This window comes from Silurus meridionalis, chromosome 15 (assembly GCF_014805685.1).
Source record: "Silurus meridionalis isolate SWU-2019-XX chromosome 15, ASM1480568v1, whole genome shotgun sequence".
NCBI classification, from domain to species: domain Eukaryota; kingdom Metazoa; phylum Chordata; class Actinopteri; order Siluriformes; family Siluridae; genus Silurus; species Silurus meridionalis.
In genome coordinates this window covers 8,502,209-8,524,481 of record NC_060898.1, presented here as the reverse complement: position 1 = coordinate 8,524,481, position 22,273 = coordinate 8,502,209, and the positions used below count along the sequence as shown (strand labels likewise).

The following is a 22,273-nucleotide window of genomic DNA, read 5'->3' as shown; positions in this document are numbered from 1 at the left end:
AGTAGGGATGAGATTAGAGCTCTATAGCAGGCCACTCAAGATCTTGCTCTCCAAAGCATGTAAACCAGATCTTCAAGGAGCTCACTTTGTGCACAGGGGCATTGCCATGCTGGAACAGGTTTGGGTTTCCAAGTTCAAATGAACGCAACATCCAATACATTGTGTGCCTCCAGCTTTGTGGTAACAGTTTGAGAAGAACCACATGTGCGGGGAGGTCAGGTGTCCCAATACTTTTGTCCATATAGTGTGTGTGTGTATATATATATATATATATATATATATATATATATATATATATATATATATATATATAGTATATAAAATGTGTGTGTCCACATATTCTTTAACATATAATGTATTTGAAGACAGGGTTGATGGGCGAAGAATTGCCGATTTTAGGTCTGTTTTACTGTTGTTTCTCACAAAGTTGAACTCAGGGTGTGTTCAGTTGCAGGTGTGCCTTGTTTTGTTGTCTAATTTTCTCGGCAAGAGCCTGAAATATAGAAAATTTGGAAAATAATCACCATGATGTGAAAAAAAAACAATCTACACACAAATACAGGAACATCAAGGACAGGACAATATATATTGTTCTCACAATAAATAGTGAGGACTGCAACCCTGATACATTCTGATACAGCACTTCTAAAAAGCTTTCAAAAAGTATTGATAAAAAATATGAAATGTTTATGAATCTTCACAGAATATGAAATGAACAAGCCGAACAGGATGAAATCACTCTTCACTGAAAAGATGCAGTTTGTCACTGTGGGCATGAAATGTATGAATACATAAAACTATATTTTTATACAGAGAAATATATAGAGAAATATACATTTAGAGTACTTCAATCCACCTACTTTTTTTGACCTTGGCATGACTGGCTCGACTGAGTTTTTCTATTACTACTGATCTCATGGGATTTTTTAAGCAAAACATCTACCAGCCAAAAACGGAAAGCAGATCAGAATTTGGCACCAACACCATAAATTTATGGACCGATGTACATGGTTTCTGTGTTTTTCAATGGTTTTCCCAGTGACCAGATCTAAATCCAGAATACCTTTGGGATGCCTACAACATAGTAGTACACTTGAAATAACTGAAGCTACTGCATGATGCAAAGAAATATTTTCAATATCAATGTCACAACGAACTGAGGCTGTTTTGGGAGCAGAAAGAGCCCCTACGCATTAGGCATTAGGTTTATAAAATGTATCTTTGTAACATATTTGTTCCTGTAAAGCTGCATTGTGACAATGTTCACAATTAAAAGATCTATTCAAATAAAATTTTTATTGTATCAAATAAATATGTTGTTTCTAAAACAAAGTGTGTACTCTAAAATAAATGGACAAATATGCTGTTTACGACAGGCTTTTAGTTTGTAATAACAGCCAAAAATCATATGTGAGTCTGTATAATATACTGAACACTACTGTTTGTGACAAAGCAGAAAAACTTCACTTACTAAAACCCATCACAATATACATAGCAGTCATCCAAACCACAAGCAGGTCTTTCTGAAAAATATACTCGTGGAAAGTTTTAGCAGTTTGCCTCTTAAATGAAAAACAAACAGGTTTCTGCTAAATGGTGAATGAAACTGAATGAAGTTAAACCTATTTACACTAAATATCAGTTACATTTGATATATAATTACATATGATTAGAAATATAGTATTCTACTTTGTTTTGCTTAATAAAGAATACTGTTCTAATTCAATTCTGCTTACTCTTAGAGCAAAAACGTATTATCGCAGCAAAACTTTTACTGTATTATTGTATTGGTTTTCAGATCATTACCAGGTCAATATCAAGTAGCAAACATGCAGAGTCATAGAATTAAAGATATGAATAAATAACCAAAACAAGACAAGTTTCTTTTTTTTTTCTAAATGTGTTATAAATATTGTATAAACATGCACCCATATTTTATGATATCTCTGTAGATGATATGTATGTTGTATGTCACTGGACAGAGATATGTAGACAGAGGCCATCAACAACAAGCAGCTGACAAGCAGTTGAGAACAGTCTTGAGAATTCTTCAGGATTTGTTGTTGTCTAATGTTCTAATGAACAGGATAGATATCCGAGGACTTGGACACACACACACACACACACACACACACACACACACACACACACACACTCTCTCTCTCTCTCTCTCTCTCTCTCTCTCTCTCTCTAGGATGTTACACAATAGTATTATATGAATTTGTAACTGTATCTGTGCATACAAATATTAATAATTATTCATTTTAAATATTAGAAATACTAAATAGGACAAAGATACTGGGGAAGATTAATTTATTTTATTCCTACTGTTTAAATTAAAAATATAAATCAGGATATTAAATGGATATTTCCATTTCCTGAACCTAACTTTATTTAACTCCTGACACCTGGTGGAACTTCTGGCAATTTCATGAGTCTGAAAGGAGAAATTCTCAAATAGAGAAACTATAGGCTACTGTTGACTGTGGTGGCCGAAGTACACAAGCCATGAACTTAAGTTAAGGTAGAGATATACTCTGTGAAATATTACCCCAGGAAAAGGAAAAGTAATTCCTTTAAACTTTTACTTGAGTAAAAGTACAAAAATATTTGGCTTTAAATGTATTTAAATTTACTTTGTTACTGTTCAGCACCTTTTTTTCTTTCTTTTAATAATGGTGAAGAAACTACAATAAAGTAAAAAAAAAACATTCCCAACTAAAATGATACCTTTTGTAGAGCAAACAGAGAGTGCAGTCTGTATGACCTACATGGGGCAACATATTTTTGTTTTGTTTTTATGCTGATTAACTCAGGTTCAACAAAAACTGCATTTCCCATTTGTGTAATTCATATAATATCTAGCCTTGAATTCTGTCTTACCTACTACAAGATAATTCAGGTTCAGCACAATGTTACAATGTTACAAAATGTTTTTTTTTTTGAGTAGCGATACAGTCCAGACCCATTTCTAATCACATCATCAGCCTGCTCAGTAAGAAAATAAATCCAGATTTTGATGCACAAATACATCATTTGCATTAAAGTTATGAGGGAGGAGCAGTCTGTGGTGTGAAGCTTCCACAAGATTACACCCATCCACTTCATATATATATATATATATATATATATATATATATATATATATATATATATATATATATATATATAAAAGGATCAGTGCTGATCAGCTATTGCTGACTGATGACAAACATATGTAGATTCCACCAAGCTTTATGTGTAGCATAACACACACTCACATGTTCCCAGACGCTCCTCCAGGAAGCTGACCTGCTCACTCAGAGAGTCAATTCTGTCCAACTGCCGCAGTGAGTGTGACAGGAAGTTGTTTTGGTCTGACAGGAACTCAGTCCTGTCTAACAGGAAGCCATTTCTGCTGGCCACATCCTCTTCTGGAGGAAAGAGAGTGGAAAATGGAGCAAGAACCATCTCCAATTTCTTCAAGGAGAAAGACAAGATAATTATTTTCAACTATGTTTTTTATTTTTGTGAAAAATGTTATCGCTAAAATAATCTACATAGTTATTTATATAAACTCTCCAAACTTTGTCAGGAAAAATATTTCTGAGGTGTATCAATACAATTATTATTTATTACATTTAGAGTGAAGAATGTTGTTTAGCTCAGTCAGTAAATCTCAGTTTCATCAGTAAAAACAATAAGTACTTATTACTGTAGCATTGGGTTACTATCTATGAGGAGTTTTGCATGTTCTCCCTGTGTCCCCTGGGTTTTTCATCTTGGTAACATTTCCCTACGTACCTCAGTGCTATCTGAGCAGAATTTTCTATATTCGCATTGTGCTATGTTTTCTCCAGGTTTTACAGTTTTCTCCTACCTGTCACCCGACCCGCCCTCCCAAAAATGTGGATTGGCTATTACGATTTATTGAATAGTTTAACTAGATAAAAATGCATAGTGCAAATGTTACATAGTGTATGCCAACACATTCTCACGTAATTTCGTGATATTGTCACAAATTTTTATCTATTGATTTATTTGTTTATGGACACGAATTTCCCTCTTTTTTCTTGTCACTCAGCATGACTGCCTTTGTCTGGCTCCGTTTCCATAGCAAAGGAGGCTAAAGATCGTTTGAGGTTGATCGATGAGTAAGGCAGAAAATATACGGTTAGGGTTAGGGTAAGGGTTAGGGTTAGGGTTAGGGTTGTACCGTAATAAATGTGCGTGTCTCTAATTAATGGAGTCTCCTTAATTAACCATATTTACTATATATTGACTAAAAGGAACCAATGACAGTGGTTTATAATAGCAAGTATTTTAACGAAAATAAAGCCACACATTTCCTGCTTAAATGTTGATTTAAAGTGCTTGAAGATTAAAAAAATCTATAACAAACGAGAAAAAAAGAAATACAGCATCTGTGGCATCCAGTGGCAGTAAGAAAACTTTGGTAAAGGCACCAGAAGTACTTCTTACTGAAATACATTACATAGAAAGTCGTCCTCAGTGACACGAAAAAAGCGGGAATTTCGTGTCTATGAACATTAATCAATAGATTACATTTCATGAAAATGCCTTGAGACTGGGTTGTGTATGCAGCTAATTCGGGGATTACCTGTTCCAGCAGCTCTACTCTGTTTCTGAGGATCTGGACTTCTTCAGTAACATTTGCCACCAGTTCCACAGCTTCACCTTCAAACACACACATACATTTACATTCATGAGTCCCAGCACACTACTTTCAAAAAAGCACTTCAAAACTTTTAACAACAGATGCCAATCCCAACAAGACTGAAATCCATCTTATATATTTAATAAATTGGCAGAGTGCCATGATCCTCGTCGTGATTTCTATGTTAACCACTTGATCACTGCTGAACTATGAGTTTAACAACAGTGCATAATATATGAACAAAAGTATTGGAAAGCCTGACTTTTCCAGCTATATGTGGTTCTTCCCTAAACTGTTAACACAACGCTGAAGGCACACAACCTTCTCAATAGAATTCCAAATAGAATGTCTTTGGAGGTGACAGCATTCAATTTTCCCTTCACATTGAACTACAAACTTGTTCCAGAATGAACTCCATGAAGATATGGTGTTCATGGGTTGTAGAGGAAGATCTTATATAACCTGCTATAGAATAGAATAGCCTTTTTTTGTCACATATACATTACAGCACAGTGAAATTCTTTCTTCGCATATGCCAGCTTGCTTAAAAGTTGGGGTAAGAGCACAGGGTCACATCTGGAGCACAGATGGTTAAGGGCCTTGCTCAAGGGCCCAAGATTGGCAGCTTGGCAATACTTTCCGATTAACCCAGCACCTTTACCACTGAGTCACAAATCTCCACAAACACATTCCAAAATTTAGTGGAACAACTTCCTAAAAAAGTGGATGTTATTATAACAGCAAATAGGAACTAAATGTGGAATGGGATACAGATAGACAGACAGATACAGTGCAGTCACAATGCAGCAATTAAGCTTTGACCAAACATTGATTTAAAAAGTATTGAATATGATAAGAAAAATCAGGAAATCACTGGCAAGACAGCAACTGATTACATTAAGTAGTTCTACTGTACCTAATACCTGTTCAAATTTGAATCAGTTCGGTTAATATATTTTGATACGTAAAAACCGATTTATGCATATCTGAATATACAAACATTTAAAACTTTCACAACAAGATTGTTCTGCTAAACAAGAATTGCACAGGTTACCAAATGTTTTTTAAACTTCTAAATGTTCCTGCAAGCAATATTATGGACAAGTGCATGAAACAGCCCTTGTCCATCAACCAGGAGCTCCTTACATGATATCTATTCAGAGAGTCAAAAGGTTAGCCAGAAGAGTAGCCAAGGACCACTTGGAAAGAACTCCAAAGTACACCAGTTTGGGGTACTGGTTTTACTTTACACAAACACTTTTTTTCCTGTGCCATTCTACTTTTTTAATATAAATACATTTTAGAATCTAAACATTTTTATGCATTTAAAAAAAAGTATTTTTCTTTGTAGATTTCTTGTTTTAAGTTTATATTTTCCACACTATAAATATATGTATTTAAACCCCTTTATTATTTTTTATATTTTCCATTTTGTCTTATTATGCAAAATCTTTTTATAATGTGTCATAAAGACAAAATAAAGAGATTTTGTGATAATGAATCACAATGGCATAAGTATTCAGGCCCTTAGCTAAATTGTGCACAGGTGCATCTCATTTTTCTCAGTCATCTTTGAAAATTTCTTATATATTGGTCATTATTAATAAGTAGAACATTTTGTTTATTGAACAGGATTAGAAAAAAACATACACCTGTCTATTTTTAATTAATTCGAGTCAATTTTATTTCTACAGTGGTTTTCACAATTGACATTGTCTTGATGCAACTTCACAGAATACAAGAATTATAGAAAAAAATAAAGTTATATTTTAAATGTATGTGTATTTATCTCCGATGTGCAAGCCTGGGGTGACTGTGGCAAGGATAAACTCCCTTAGATGGTATGAGGAATACCAGAAAGTAAGAAAAGTCATATATGAGGTCTAAAAACTTGTAAGCCATGTAGCCCCAATGTAATCAACCAAGAAGTCAAAGTACCTGCCATGGATCTGGGGAAGACTACAAATGGAAGACCCCCCCCCCCCCCGATCTTAAAATTCCCCAGATCTGTGTTTTTGCTGTCATTTTGGTGTATGGAACGTAAATGTATGGGGAAAAAACATAAAGTATTTAAGCATAAGAAGTGCAAAAGGATTAGGAGGTCTGAATACTTTCTTAATGCACAGTGTGTATTTAAAAACTGAACTATTTAAAACTGGTGCAAAATATTGAACTGTTTCTGTCTGACCATCTGTCTCTCTATCTGTTTTCCTATATTAGTCAAGTTAACGTTTTCAAGATCTGCAGTGGTTTTCATCATAAGCCAAAGAAAGTCACTGTAGCCCTCCTTATATAGATGACTCTAACCAAGGAATGTTAAGAGTGCTTTCCAAATTAGGCAGCACACATACACACACAATGTTACACAAATCTCTAAATATCAAAAGAAGAATTTAATCCCAGTAGCATATATTTGACTGGATAAACTCCAAAATAATCAGAGTCTCCTGGGCTCCACTGCTTGGGTTCTGATGGAGGCCTGAATAAGAGCCAGGCCGTTACATACTGCACACATTCACACACATGTACCAGTTAGATTTGACTTGGCTTCTTGCATACCCATATATCACAATCATATCTCAACAATTTGTCCCAGATGTGTGTGTTATTAGGGTTATGCAAGTAAAAGAGGCTAAGCATGTGTACAGGGGAAGAGAGACAGAGAGAGAATGTTTAAATGATCTGAAATAAATGGGTTGTTGTCAAACCAAAACTGGGTTTTGAGTAAAAATAGAAAGAAAAAAAAGAGAGACCGGAATTTCATGCAATGGATAAAAAAAAAAGCAGTTACTCTTTCTCGCTTCCAGTTTTTGTCTTTCATGATGTTATCTTCTGTAGTAAGCAGTGGTGAACTGGTTCTAAGTATTTACTTCATGGATCACCCTTAACCACTCAAAGTCCAGTCATGTCTTTCTAATTTTTTTAATATTAAACATGTTATGTTGCAACAACATGTCCAAAAGGTCCATGCTATCATCTGCAATGCTTTTTTAAAAGGACCTTTTTACCCGTTTGTTTACAAGATATTTGTGGGATCCCAGTTTCCGACAAATGAAATCATTAGACAAGTAAAACATTTGTTAGACTAATCTGAAAGTGTGTGATATCCTGTAAGGTGGTGCATTATAAGACTGAACAATGACCAAAGAGTAAAAAGTAAGTTAAAAAAATGGTTAATTTGTCCTAATGGTCTCTTCTGGTGCCCAGTAAATACCAAAATGCAATCACGTGTTGCCAAAGGTGTTCTTCTAGTTCTTAATGGTACAGTAAAACCCTGTTGTACAAGCAACCTATTTACGCGCAAACGGAGATACGAGCAAACTTGCTCGCAAAATTTCGAAGGCACGAGCAAACCCACGCTGCCGGTTCCCCGTTTTCGGCGGAGGGTTGCATCAGTCTCTTAGTAAATGACGTATTACTCGGTCGCTCTCGTTGTTCAGTGCAGCAAAAACTTTACCTGTTTTTAGTTTTATATTTTTATTATATTTTTATTATATTTTATGTCCACTTAGTCCAGAACTGGATGAGAAGCAGTCTGTGTAATATCCAAAGGAGCGCGTATGAGAAGCGCGCCGCTGACCACAAGCACGGGAGAATCGTGACATGTACAGCCAAACCATTGATAATAACGGACAGTGAGGGTGAATGAGGGGTTTATATATGGTTGGGTGATGAGTGCTAAACGAGAGTCAGGTGTGTGATTAGTTAGCTGCCGTGCAGCTCCGTGCGGGCAGGGCACGCACGGGAGAAGAATCAGGGAGCTCCCTGACAGTAAGTGTTAAATTATGTTTACATTACGGTAATTTGCGGTGTATTTGTTTGTTAAAATAGGCTACAATTACTTTTTAAGTGCAGAAATAAGCGATCGAATGAGATCTCAGAACGGATTAAATCACTTTTACATTCATTCTTATGGGGAAAATCAGTTCGAACGTACGAGCAAATGGACCTACGAGCAATTTTTCAAGAATGAATTATGCTCGTACAACAGGGTTCCACTGTATCTACAAGATATAATATCATCAATAGTAGGCAATAAGAATCCAGTAGCAACCCACAAGGACAATTACAGATTCTATTAAAACCAATACAATTTCTATTATAAACATTAAAACTAAATTCTTTGAGGACTGCTATTTTATTTTTAGCAGGGTTCTGATGCTCAGGCATAAAGAATGAACTATTCATTACTATTTTACTTTTTACTCCTGGTAGGTATATAGGTTTAAATATTTCAGCACTGAATAAACCTTCATTATTAATCCAGACCCTACTATAGACTTGTAGGCAGGTTTTACAGCACAGTTCTTGGTCAGTCCAAATGCACAGTTAGACACAAACAAGTTTAAGGAATTTTAAAAATCCTTTCGTGAATTTACAAAGGGGCAAATTAACCTCTCGTTTTTAGCTCATTTTATAACTAGTGTAATGTTTCAGGTTTTTTTAACAGCTGAGATAAATCAGAAATTGTGAAATTATGATTTTTTAAATGGTTATTTTAATTCACTTTCTTTGTCTTTCAGTGTCTAAATCCAGTTTAAAATAAGATCACAATGCTGCTGATATCCTTTTCTCACGTTCCAGGTGTTTTAGGTTTTTTAAGTATATGATCCAAGCTACTGTATGTTCATGAGTAAGTGTTTGTTGGGAATGTGTGTTTGGTCCGTTTGTTGTAACTGCCAGTCACAGTGCACTATTACTCACGGTACGAGTTGACAAGGGCATAGCGCATACCAAAAGTAATAATGAACCGTATGACCAGCCAACAACCCTCCATCCATTACAATGGAAAAACCGTCAGCTGTGCATCACAACAATCACAAAAAGTCATGATATCCAAAGTCCTTTCTTCAGTTTATTACCTTTAAAATGTGGGTTCATTCACTGTATGATTTAGCTTATTGCATAAAATAAATGATTCAGTATTCTGTTATTTTTGATTAATCATTTTATATATATAATATATATATATAACTTACTTACAAAATTTTTGTAACATATCCTGTATTTCCTTTCGGTTTGCAGTCCAGATATCTAAAGCACCTCAATAATCCCCAGCATTACACTCTGTCAAGTAGGTCATTTCTATACACTGTATGGCTTGCATTCAGTGGAATGAAATGTCATTCAACCTAGACACAGACTGCACCTCAGGGGTTAGTTTAGTGGTTAGCATTAAAAAAATTTGCTAATATTCCAAAATACACAACATATTTGGTTCAGTTCTGTGCAGCTGGGTCAATTCTGGATCATATAAATTTGGTTAGACTACAAGTCTCCTTGGAAGTGGATCAAGAGCACCTTGCTAACGCAATCTCAGATCAGTGGTTTTAGCATGCACCTTGGTGTGATTGCTGTTTGCTCACCTAGTTCTAATTGGTGAGTGGGAATGGCTGGTTTACAAACTCTATTCACATCTGACCAACCCTGATCACCTGATTGTTTACTCAGGTTTGTTGATGGTGGTGTGGAGGGTCGTCTCTTATCCCAGAGATCCCTCATGTCGGTGTTACCTTCTGGTTCTCTCTTTTAGTTATGCTGCCATAGCGAGCCTTGCCAGAGTCCCCAACTGTACAGTGTCCTTAGATTTCATACAACAATAAGGACACATAGTAATCCATATCCTTCTCTGCATCTCTCTCTCTCTCTCTCTCTCTCTCTCTCTCTCTCTCTCTCTCACTTCCTCTCTCAATCAAGTTAAACATGCTTCTGAGGTTCCATGCTGAAGCATGTCTGATCACCAAATCTTGCTTTTATTGGAAATAACACGAGTGTTATCTATCATGTGGCTTTGTCACTACAGAGAAATAAGTAATAAATATAAAAAAAGGATTGGGGAATGTGGGTGTGGGAATTGTCTACTCTAAAAAAACAATGTTGGCAGTTTCTTAGCACTGCACAAGTACTCACACTGCATGATTCGCCACATATCAAATATCAAACATGCTTGAAAGTATCTCAGCCTTGGTGACACATTGATGAATTGCTACATGAGCAGTCACCAAAGAAGATTTTAGCAAATAGTTTCTAAGCTTGAGGCTAAAATGGGAAAAACTGGGCAGTTCGGGTTAAAATTACAGGTTTTAGTGAAAGGGATTCCTAGCCCACACCTGTAGTCACTCACAGAGTCGATATTTAATTTACAAATGACAACAAAAAGTGTTCAGTGTTGTCATCTCCTGAAATGAATTTCTCACCTCTATTGTTATTTGTGGGTAAGTAGTTGTCTACTTTGGGCTGAGTAGCTACAGTTGGATGAGGAGGAAGAGGAAGAGGACAAAGGCTTAAACAAGATCGTCTGTCTTCAGCCAGACGGAATCCGTCAGCGCACACACACTGATAACTTCCCGCAGAGTTCATGCACTGTTGACTGCAGCCATGTGCCACCTTACACTCATCCACATCTAGCACACAAAGTGTGTGTGTGTGAGAGAAAGAGAGAGAAAGAAAGAGAGAGAGAGAGCAAGAGAGAGAGAGAGAGCGAGAGAGAGAACATTACAATGAATTCCTCATTTTGACATATACTCTCAGATTCAACTGATTGTTATATTGTACTTTTAAGGATTTTATACACTTAATCATATCTGATTGCTTCCAGCTGTATGCGTGTGCATGTGTGTGTGTGTGTGTGTGTGTGTGTGTGTGTGTGTGTGTGTGTGTGTGTGTGTGTGTGTGCATGTTGCACCAGCATGAGTATTATTTCATAGTTAAATATAAAATACTTGTGTCATCATGGTGTGTTTGGGAGTGTGTTTTCCAATTTGAATTAAATGTATGTGCCAAACATACAAACAAAAAATGTAAATGGTAGAAAGAAAGAAAGAAAGAAAGAAAGAAAGAAAGAAAGAAAGAAAGAAAGAAAGAAAAAAAGAAAGAAAGAAAGAAAGAAAGAAAGAAAGAAAGAAAGAAAGAAAGAAAGAAAGAAAGAAAGAAAGAAAGAAAGAAAGAACTAACTAACTAACTAACTAACTAACTAGTGGCTAAAATATTCAAATCATGAATCTTATATGTTGGTTGTGTTTCTATTTCTACTTTGTATTAAACATGTATCCACTTAGGTTTTAATTGAAGTTTCATTTAATTTTAAAACTTACACCACTTTAGCATTTTTACAAACCAACATTAATCTCTAGTCTTTCAGGGTCTTACAGAATATATATGTACTTTGTATAAATTCACACTGTCTCCAAAATGTAAATATAATCCAAAATACATGTGTTAAATGAATTCTGGTATTGAATTGTGATAGAGGAGAAATTAAAAAGTATGAGGAAGAAATAGAATGAGGAGTCATTTTTCTTGCTAACATTATAATCAAAAAATATTTTGGGTATTATGTGTTTATGTGTGAATTTGGGCACCTATCTGGCAGTAACGTCCTGTCCAGCCAGTGGGACATGCACAGTGATTTGGCCTTGTGCAGGAACCACCATTAAGACATGCCTGCACACATACAGCTACAGAAACATACAAACAGAGACAACACTTATTCACATGCACACATTTTATGAGATAAAAATAGCAGATTTTTATGTCTGACAGGTTGAGACAAAAAAGTCACTGCATTAGTGTGTAGCAGGTGTGTTTCAGTTCTTTTGCACCATAGTGATACATTATAGCATCTATAAACTTTACTCTATTGCAACTTTCCTTACATCTGAATGGTTTCCTTCAGAACTGTACATTTCTAACTTTTTTAAACTGTAGTTTCAATGATGAAGACCAGTGTTTTAATTTAATATGCAATGTCAAAAAAAAAGATTTTGATTTGAATATGTGTACAGTGCAACCTCGATACTCGATACGTTCTATGACCCCTCACGAGTAACAAAAAAATGGCGAGGTTTTGACACTCAAAAATTGAATTACTTGTCATAAATGTTTTATTTACTACTATTTTAAATGAATAATACAAGAATCACTTTTTTTTACATTTTTATGTAATTTATTAGACTTTCGAGCCACTTGCGGCTTCTCGCAAACTATCAGATTTTTCACAAGTTACTCTTGGTCCAGTTCCAAATGAAAAGTCGGCAACTATCGAGGTCGCGAGTGTCACAGTTCCAATGTATTTTGAAATCTCAAGCTACTTCAACATATGCAATATGAACTTAATATATACTCAATAATATACTTAATATACAAAATTTTGGAGTGTCATCAAAAACAAAGCATAGTAACAGAAAAGCCAATGGAGACTGAGAAGACAGAGATCTGCATGTGGACAAGACATTCAGAGTGTCTGTGTGGGTGTTTTACCCTGATCACAGTTAAGTGAGTGGACACGTCGCCATCCTGGACAACACTGTGAGTAAACGTGGGAGCTCATCTCTAACCGGCTCACCTGTCTGTAGGAGACTTTATACACCGTCCTGAAACACATGTATCAGATACACTTAGAGAGAAGGGCACCAAAAGCACCAACCTTGCATGCAGAGCAGGAGAGATTTTTACACACACACAATCACATCATTTGGTTATTCTTTATATTTACCATACACACATACTCACAACCAGAGACTATTTGACAATCAATACCAGTGTTTGTTTGTGTTCTTACTTGTATGTGCTACAGACACGCTGGTTTGGACACATGGTGAGGTAGGGCTTGTGTACAGGCTGGAGGAAGGACTCTGTGCTGGAAACTACTCTGTCAGCTTTCCCAGCACATACTCTCCTCCTGCAGGAGACACACGCATAGTAAAACAAAACAAACAAAAAAACCATACAAATTATCCATTATCCAAACCACTTGTGGTACATTAATCTCGCTCAACAGCACCCACATGCAACTTTTTGATCATTGGTGTTGTCATACAGTTTTTAAAGTTAATGTTTAAAGTGCTGTGTGACATTTCTTTAGTCGCTTTAGTTGATAATGTATCAGCATACCTAAAGATGCACAGTGCTATCCTTACCCTTTTACCCTATTATTATTATTCAGCTCAAATGTTCTAATGTGAAATACACAGTTTTGCTTAATAAGACACACAATACAGCCAGAGGTTTGCAGATACCTGACAATCACACCCGGATGTAGATGTTCTCAAATGTAAAGTTTAAAGTGCTTGGCCAAAATTAAAGAGTTTAAACATGTTTCAGCAACACACCACCTCTATGCACAAAGAAACCTCCATGAAGGCATAAAATGCTAAGTGTGGAAGAATACCACTTCATTATTATGTAATTGATGTGAACAGCTCTTCTACAACGGCTTAGAATTACAATAGCTACCAACAGTTTTGCGCTCAAGTCTCCATCAATTAAACAATTGATAACCACAACGATGGTGAAGCTATAATGAATGACTATTTAGTGTCATCCAGATGATGAAGGTTCCCTTTTGAGTCTGGTTTCTCTCAATGTTTCCTCCTCATATAATTTTTCCCACGTCTGTTTTGCTTACTAGGGATAGACTTATGGGAATAAAGTTAAAGAAACTAATTTATTAATTTCAAATGTTATGTATTTATTTCCAATAAAAGCTAATTTGTGATAATGTCCACTGATAAGCACCATACAAACACAATCCAACTGAACCGAACTGAACTCCAGTGGCCTGCGCAGAGCCCTGACCTCATCCACTGATCGGAATGCAAAGGTTTATAGTGTTCACAGATCTTTGCCTTTTTAGAGTATCTAGTTAGCTCAAGACGATCAGTAAATTCAGCTTTTGTAGGATTTAACACAAATCGAATCAAATATAAATGACAGCATAATTTCACAGTCTTTCAGTTAAAAGAACTGTGTAGTTTACAAATACTCTAAACTTCAATCATAGCCACCACCTGGAAAATAAGAATTCCACCGAAAGCATAATGCTATGTGACTCTTTTAGAACAGCACATTTAAAACAGTACATAGAAATATAATTTTCTCCTGATCCAAAATTTCAGTGAGTCTTAGAATTAGAAATAAAAAGACAGCATCTATAGTACAACATAGCTCAGTCCTAAACATTCTGACTACAGCACTAACAAATGCAAGCTTTCAGTTTTCCTACATTTTTCTACTCTACAAAATCAAACCACAATCTTAGCCAGAGGAACCGGAGGAAGTCTGTTATGAAGGCTGGAAAGTTAGCGTTACAAATGTGTCGGCTGGGAGATTACATTGATTTGGGTGATTTATTTAAACTTTATCCAAAACCACAGTCATCAAACAAAAAAAAAAAACACCATGCACAAAAGGCCAAGACAAAAATAGAAAAATGCACATGGCAATAATTCAAGTGAGGCAAGAGTTAGCAAATGGTCAGAACATAGACAAGGTCAACAGGGTAATAAGGAACATTTAATGAGTGGTGAAAGCAATGTAATCAAGTCCTGGGCATTTGTTTATTACGCCACTTGTAACAGGAATGCAAGGTCTGTGACTACTTAACCAAAGTATACTTTGTGTTATTGAAATCATTGTGTCATCATGCATGCTAAGCAGACAATTGTATTAGGCAACAAAACATGTGACGAAGACAGGAAGCATCTTTAAGTCTGTATAAAGAATGATGTCATTTCAACTTAGCAACTTAAAAAAAAACATGCCAAACACAGAAAAGTGTAATATCCTGCAATAAAAAAAAAGAATAATAAAAATTATAAAAATTATCATAATAATGACGATGATAATAATATTAATAATAATAATTATATTATTATTAATATAATTGTAATTATCATCGTTATTATTATTATTATTATTATTATTATTATTATTATTATTCAGTGTTTGAATTAACACACACAAACTTTATAATAATTAGAAATGCTGGATACCCATGATGAACGTGGAACTGTGGAGTGCAACTTGCATGAAGGGAGAAAAGAAAAGAAGAGAGTATGAATGTGCCATACATCCCTCCCCCTTTTTCACACACACTGGCACTGTGGTTCTCTCAAACACCCTCTGCCTCTCTTTCAATCTGTGGTGTCTCTAGCCTGAAGAGGTCCTTTTTCCAAGTGTCACTGCTATCTAGAGTGAGTGAGAGACAGTGAGAGTCAGTGAGAGAGAGGAAGAGAGAGAGAGAGAGAGAGAGAGAGAGAGAGAGAGAGAGAGAGAGAGAGAGAGAGAGTTTATGATACGTTTCATTATGCAAAATATTTATGAGGGCTGAACATTGATGTATTGTGCTGCTAGCACAAGTATTTACACAGTGACTTTTATGCTGATACAATTGAATATAATTGCACATACATGCAAACAGATAAAAGTATTTCTTTCTCTTTCACATATGAAATATTCTGGCTTTGGTTATCAGAAAAAAATAAATATATACAGTATATAATATATAATATAGCTGGCTAAAATTGGTTATTAACTGCAGATGTGTCACTGAAGCAACCCACAACATGAAAATTAAGTCTAATATTTTGTGAATTTATTTCATTTGCTTGATTATTAATTTATGTTCAATAATTTGTGCCATGTGATTATATTTACCATCACATTTCAGAACAGAAAAAAAGACCAATTCACAGTAAATAAACCTTTAACAAGTGTCAGATTTGAGCTTTATTATACAAACAAGACCTTAAATTATCCCTTATACATCTTCCATAAAATAAGGTCTATCACTGTCTACATGAATAAAAATAATCCTCCCAGGCAAAGCTATTCCTTCCAGCTACAGCTGCTAAAGTAGAACCACTTTTATACATATAAAATTAAATTAAATTGACTACCTGAAGGTTGCATTCTTCTCAACATTCTTGAATGTATTTTTAAGTTAAGTTTAGTTACATTTTTTTCTGCCTGGCTGAATTAGTGTAATCAACATATAAAATGAAAATAATACATTTCACATATTTGCAACCCCCACCTCCATGTTTATATTACATTAATACTGTTCGGATCAATTTGTCCCAGCAGTCAAAAAGGAAGTTTAAAGAGGTCAAAAGTGTCAAATACTATTTGTTTCTTTGCAACTATGAGACATATTTCACCCCTGCCCCCTATCCCCTTTTTCTGGAAACCTTTTCTGTTTTCATGGGCAAACTCCACCCACAATCTTGGCAGGGAAGATTATAAAGAGATATAAAGATTCTCTGCATGGATGTACTTCCAACATTACACATTGCAGCTACATATTATAAACTCTTTGTTAGAGCTTTACAAAATGAGCAGCAGAAGTAAATGTGTGACAGGTCTGGAGGCTCCGGAGCTCATTTTTGATCATGACAGTGAAATAGAGGCGGATGTGTCTGAAGATGAAGACCATTTTGAGGTAAAGTTTTATTATTCTAATTATGAGTCAAATAAAGAAACTGCTATTCATATTCCTCAAAAATGTGTGAAATACAGTGGTTTTTATCCCCAAATATGCATCAGGTTTAAAAAAGTCTGCAGAAAACATAAAGACAGTACCAGGGCCCACTAGAATGGCAGTGGCTTGTGTGACAGATATTAAGTCAGCTTTTGAGCTGGTCATGCCAAACTCAATACAGAGAACTATTCTCAAAATGACTAATCTAGAAAAAAGCCATGTTTTGGGAGTGGAAGGAGCTAGATAAAATGCATTTACATGCATACCTAGGGATTGTCATCCTGGCTGGGGTCTATAAATCAAGAGATATATCAACAGCCAGTCTGTGAAATGCTGAGACAGGCAGGGCTATATTTCATGCCACAATGTCTCTGGAGACTTTTCATATTTTCTCCAGAGTTATCCGATTGAAAAATTGAGAAACAATCGACCAACATTCAGAGGTCGCTGAATTTTTAGGCAATACATGCCTTGAAAACCAGCTAAATTTGTCAGCATGTGATGTAAACACCAGCTATGCATTAAACATGCAGGTTGACTCTGGAATGCCAGTTGGAAGAGCCCCAGAGAGGAATCAGGGTACGAGGGCTATGCTTGACATGGCACATAGTCTCAGGGGGCACAACATAACCTGTGACCATTTTTTCACAAGCTACAACTTGGGTCAGGAGCTGCTTAATAAAAAGCTCACGATGGTTGGAACGGCTCCGAAAGAACAGGGCTGAACTCCCTGCTAAACTGCTGGTAACCAAGAACAGGGCCAATCAGTCTTCCATGTTTGTCTTCACAGACACCACAGCCCTAGTGTCTTACTGGCCCAAAAAGGGGGGCATGGTGTGCTCATGAGCACTGTGCACAAAAATGCTGAAATCAACACAAGAGAGGACCAGAAACCAAAAATGATCTTAAACTACAATGCCACCAAAGGAGGAGTGGACAACTTGAATAAAGTCACAGGGTCCTACAGCATCAAGCGAATGATCTTTTACAATATGACTGATGTATCAGCCTACAACGCATTTGTCATCTGGACAGAGATCTTTCCTGAGTGGAACTCATCAAAGCTGTACAAGAGGTGCGTCTTCCTTGAACTACAGGAGTCAAGACTTCACCTACTACACCAGTGCGTGAGGTGAGCGTGTGTGTGTTTTGGGATCTGCAAAACAACATATTAATCATCGCCCATTATTTCTAGGTTGCTGCAGGTGGAAAAAGGAAGAGAGAAAGGTGCCAGGTCTGCAAGCCATCTGATGATGTCAAGACGAGCATGATCGGTGTGAAATGTGCAAAATTCATTTGCACAAAGCACACTGTGATGACATGTCCCACATGTGCTGTGTAGATGCACACATATGCACCTTGTTTCACCTTTTTATTTCCACCTATTAATTTTTGTGTATTTCTGTTTCTACGTTGCAGTGTTATGTAACTTGTGTGCTGTGAAGACTCACAGACACACATACACACATATTGCTAATCTCTTATTTTGTTGTTGTTTATTGCTGTTTGTTAAACAGTGCTTAAATAAAGTTTACTTTCAATACAGATCCTCATGACTCATATGTCTTGATTTTAAGTCAAGTGGGTCAAACTGACTCTGAACAGAAAAGGTTTTCTCATCTTCGTTTATCATCACACCATAAAAATATTTTTTTTTTAATAAATAATAATAAATAAAAAAAACAATGTCAAGTAAAACTATTGTATTTTATATGTAGGTTTCCAATGTACATAAAGAAAAAAGTTTTTAACATACATTTTTTTTAAGAAAAACAAGTGAATTATCATCATTGAGCCATGATCTGTGAGAATAAAGATCACCAATGCACTAAATATTGATTGAAATGGTTAGTAAATGAGTTAATAATGAGATATAAACAATGGTTTATTGCGATCTTTTGGTTTTTGACACTTTTGGATGATTAACCATGCGCCAGGTCAAATTTACCCAGGAACATTATTGCTGTTCCTGAGAAATGAACATAACAGGAGGGTTAATGTAGGAAGTGTCCTTGGACATATGGTACATATTAGAATCCACAAAACATTTCATCCACACCATCCATGTCTGTGAGAGTGAAACTGTGTGTGTGTGTGTGTGTGTGTGTGTGTGTGTGTGTGTGTGTGTGTGTGTGTGTGTGTGTGTGTGTCTGTGTGTGTGTGTGTGTGTGTGTTTGTGTGCGGTATGTGTTTTTAAATGAAACCTCATGAAATTTATGTGACAATCTGAAGGCTTTCATGTTTTGCTTCTTAATTTGAACGTTATGTCCAGCAGAATGTGTGTAAATGTTGTTGATCTGAGGTTGTATGCCTTAGGTGATAATTATAAAAGTACAAGAACAAACAGTTTAGTAATGAGGCCACACATTTTATCACCCCACATGTTAAAATTGCATGTTGTGTACAAGTGTGCATGCATCCCAACAAAGATTGTCAGAATGTATTTGTTGAAAGACTTCAAAGCACTTTTGTAAGTCTCCCTGGATAAGTGGTACGGTTGCCATTAATGTATCATCAGACACGTTTGGCTAAAAATCACATAGCAAAGACACAAAGCATTTTACACACATTCTATATGAATGAATTTGTTATCTGAATACCAGAAATATTTGAAAGCATTAGCCATGTGTTAGACACTGAATTCAAAGTACAGTCTTTTATAGTAAATACAAATATTATAATATAGATATTATTGTGATTGTAATGGGCAGTGGATCCTCTTGGGCTCGGGTTAATGTAAGATAAGCCTTTGGAATCTGTGATTATATATATATATATATATATATATATATATATATATATATATATATATATATATATATATATATACATATATATATATATACATATATACATATATATATATATATATATATATATATATATATATATATATATATATATATATATATATATATATATATATATATATATATATATATATATATATATATATATATATATATATATATATATATATATATATATAGCCAACATTTATAATTTAACATATATAGTAAATTCATAGTAAATTTAACATGTACTAATTTAAAGCCATTTCCACTGTTGTAATTTAGTAATGCTAAAATGAAATGGATTTAACTAGGATTTTTACAATTTGCTTTATATTTGCTAAATATTTATTAGTTGAACATGATTTTAACCCCTAGGTCAACACTTGCTAGAACAAACTTCAAGAATATGATCACCACAGATCTTTTAGGATGTGTCTCTACCAGCTATTCACATCTCAATCCTGATGTTTTTGTACATTCCTGATTTAAAGCCCTGTCACAATTGAAAGAAAATGTTGGCAAACAACAGTTTAAATTTTGCCACAGATTTAGTCAGACTGAACACTTTGACTGGGACAGTCTAGCACATTGGGACAGTCTAGCACATCAAAACTTTTTTTTTTAAATCCCCCGTGGTGGTTTTGGCTACACAAATAGTGGCCTAGTTGGAAAAGAAAGTGTTCTATATCACATCACTTGTACACTGGAACTGATTTTTTTAGAGTTTTACATTTGCAATTAAACGAATGCATTCCCACAGTATGATGATACCATCATCATGTTTTACTTTGAGGATGGTGTTCTCAGGTAAATGGACTGGGTTTCTGCCAAATGTAGTGCATTGTGGGAAACATGATGGGCTATTTTTGTGTGGAAAAAGCTCCAGAGTTTAAGGGTTTTTTCCCCAGCAGAATCTGGCCTGGTGTGCACTGCAATAATGTTACAAAAATATGCAATCATATAAGAACTTTTTAGTATCTTGGTAAAAACATTCGGAAAGTATGTGCTAACACAGATCTGGCAACCCTGATTGAGGGCTGGTATACCAAGACAGATATATTGTATCAGGACAGCCATTAATAAAACAAAATACACTAATAGAAGTTACATTATTGAAATCCTAAAATATCATCATGTATCATATGACCTTTAGTGAATTATACCAGAAAATCTGTTGCCTTATATTGTCTCCATCCTGATCTTACCCTGCATTTCCATTCATTACGCATAAACCACTTGGGCATTCAATTCTGTATGCTTTATTGGCCATAATAATAAACTCCCCACAGCTCACGTGTTCTTACAGTATATGAATAGTTTTCACCATTTCACAGCCACTTTTAGCTGTGATTTGCTCTTCACGCCAACTTTAGAAGGATTTCCTAAATTCAGCTTCAAACCTAAGTTTGAATTAGTTCCCATTATACGCAGTGTGAGCACATTTTGAACCACCAGACAGTCAGGATTTACACTTCACCTCCTCACGGACACACACCTGGACCTCATTACCGCAACACACCACACCACAAAGCCTGTGCAAGTCAACAGCATTGCGCGCGAGCGACTTACGAGTGTTCCGCCGGTCTCATGGAGTGTATTCCGGGCCAGTCCGTTCCAAGTCCCAACTTCCCACAAAAAGAATGCCAAAAGCGTGTTTAAATTCTTTACAGTGTGATAAAACACTTCTAAAAGTACAAGAATAAAACGTGGTACCCGCACGACAATCATACACGGTGCGCATCCTACTGCTCCTTTCTTGAGAACACTCGCTCGCGCTTTCACTCTCTCCGTGCGTGCGTGCGTGCGTGTGTGTGTGTGTTTTGGAAGCACACGCAGGTCTCAAGCCAAAAGATTGTCAAAAGCTCGCAGGGGGGGTAAAGAAAAAAAAACTTTCCGTCTGTTCCTAAGCGCGCACGCTCACACACACACACACACACACACAGTCAAGAAGGCAGCAGTTTGTAGGACTTGTTCCAAACTGAAGTGACAAGAATCATGAAAATTTTAAGTAATTCCAAAGAACACCAAGGCCCAGGCTATGAGGTGGCCTGCAGTGAGCTTTAATTCAGAATCAGTTGGAGCTGGACCTGATCCAACTGTCTACAACAAAGAACACCACACTTAACAAAACATTTATCCAGCCTGAAACACACCAAGCATTTAGTTCAACTTTGCCCAGGTAGGTTTATACTCTGGACCTTTGGATCTGCAATGAGGGATACTTATCTGGGGTGGCTGTGTTCATCCATGAAATAATATTATCCAGTCTAGAAAGGCCATTTAGCTGATTATTGTGAATATGGAATACAGAAATCATAGGTCTAATAAATCAATCAATTTTTTTACACAAATGGTTATATCTGGATTTCTTAGCAGTTTAATCATTGTCTAAAATGTGTCTGCTATCTATCTTAAATTACAAGTGTGACAGAACTCCTTCCCCTCCCCAAGAAATTCTGACCAATTCCACCTGCTCATGCTGAAAGCCCAAAGGATAATACCCCCTGCACTTATACATGGGTGAAAAAAAAAAATTTAAAGTGTTAGTTCAGCTAAACCACA

General features: G+C 35.7%; 1 protein-coding gene across 3 annotated transcripts; it reads right to left on the bottom strand.

The window, feature by feature from the left end:
* Nucleotides 1-302: 302 nt before the first annotated feature.
* egfl7 (EGF-like-domain, multiple 7) lies at nucleotides 303-21,542 on the bottom strand. Of its 3 annotated transcripts, none has more exons than XM_046867588.1 (10): nucleotides 21,425-21,540; nucleotides 21,281-21,336; nucleotides 15,430-15,625; nucleotides 13,218-13,337; nucleotides 12,917-13,029; nucleotides 12,019-12,114; nucleotides 10,855-11,061; nucleotides 4,601-4,677; nucleotides 3,261-3,459; nucleotides 303-493 (listed from the first exon to the last, which is right to left on the bottom strand). In XM_046867588.1, exons 3-10 carry the CDS (start codon nucleotides 15,507-15,509, stop codon nucleotides 474-476), a joined length of 912 nt encoding a protein of 303 aa, XP_046723544.1. In that variant the 5' UTR covers nucleotides 15,510-15,625; nucleotides 21,281-21,336; nucleotides 21,425-21,540; the 3' UTR covers nucleotides 303-473. The 3 variants fall into 3 exon arrangements, with proteins under 3 accessions (XP_046723544.1, XP_046723545.1, XP_046723543.1); XM_046867589.1 differs by having other exon boundaries at nucleotides 15,430-15,621; XM_046867587.1 differs by having other exon boundaries at nucleotides 21,281-21,542.
* Between the last annotated feature and the right edge of the window lie 731 nt (nucleotides 21,543-22,273).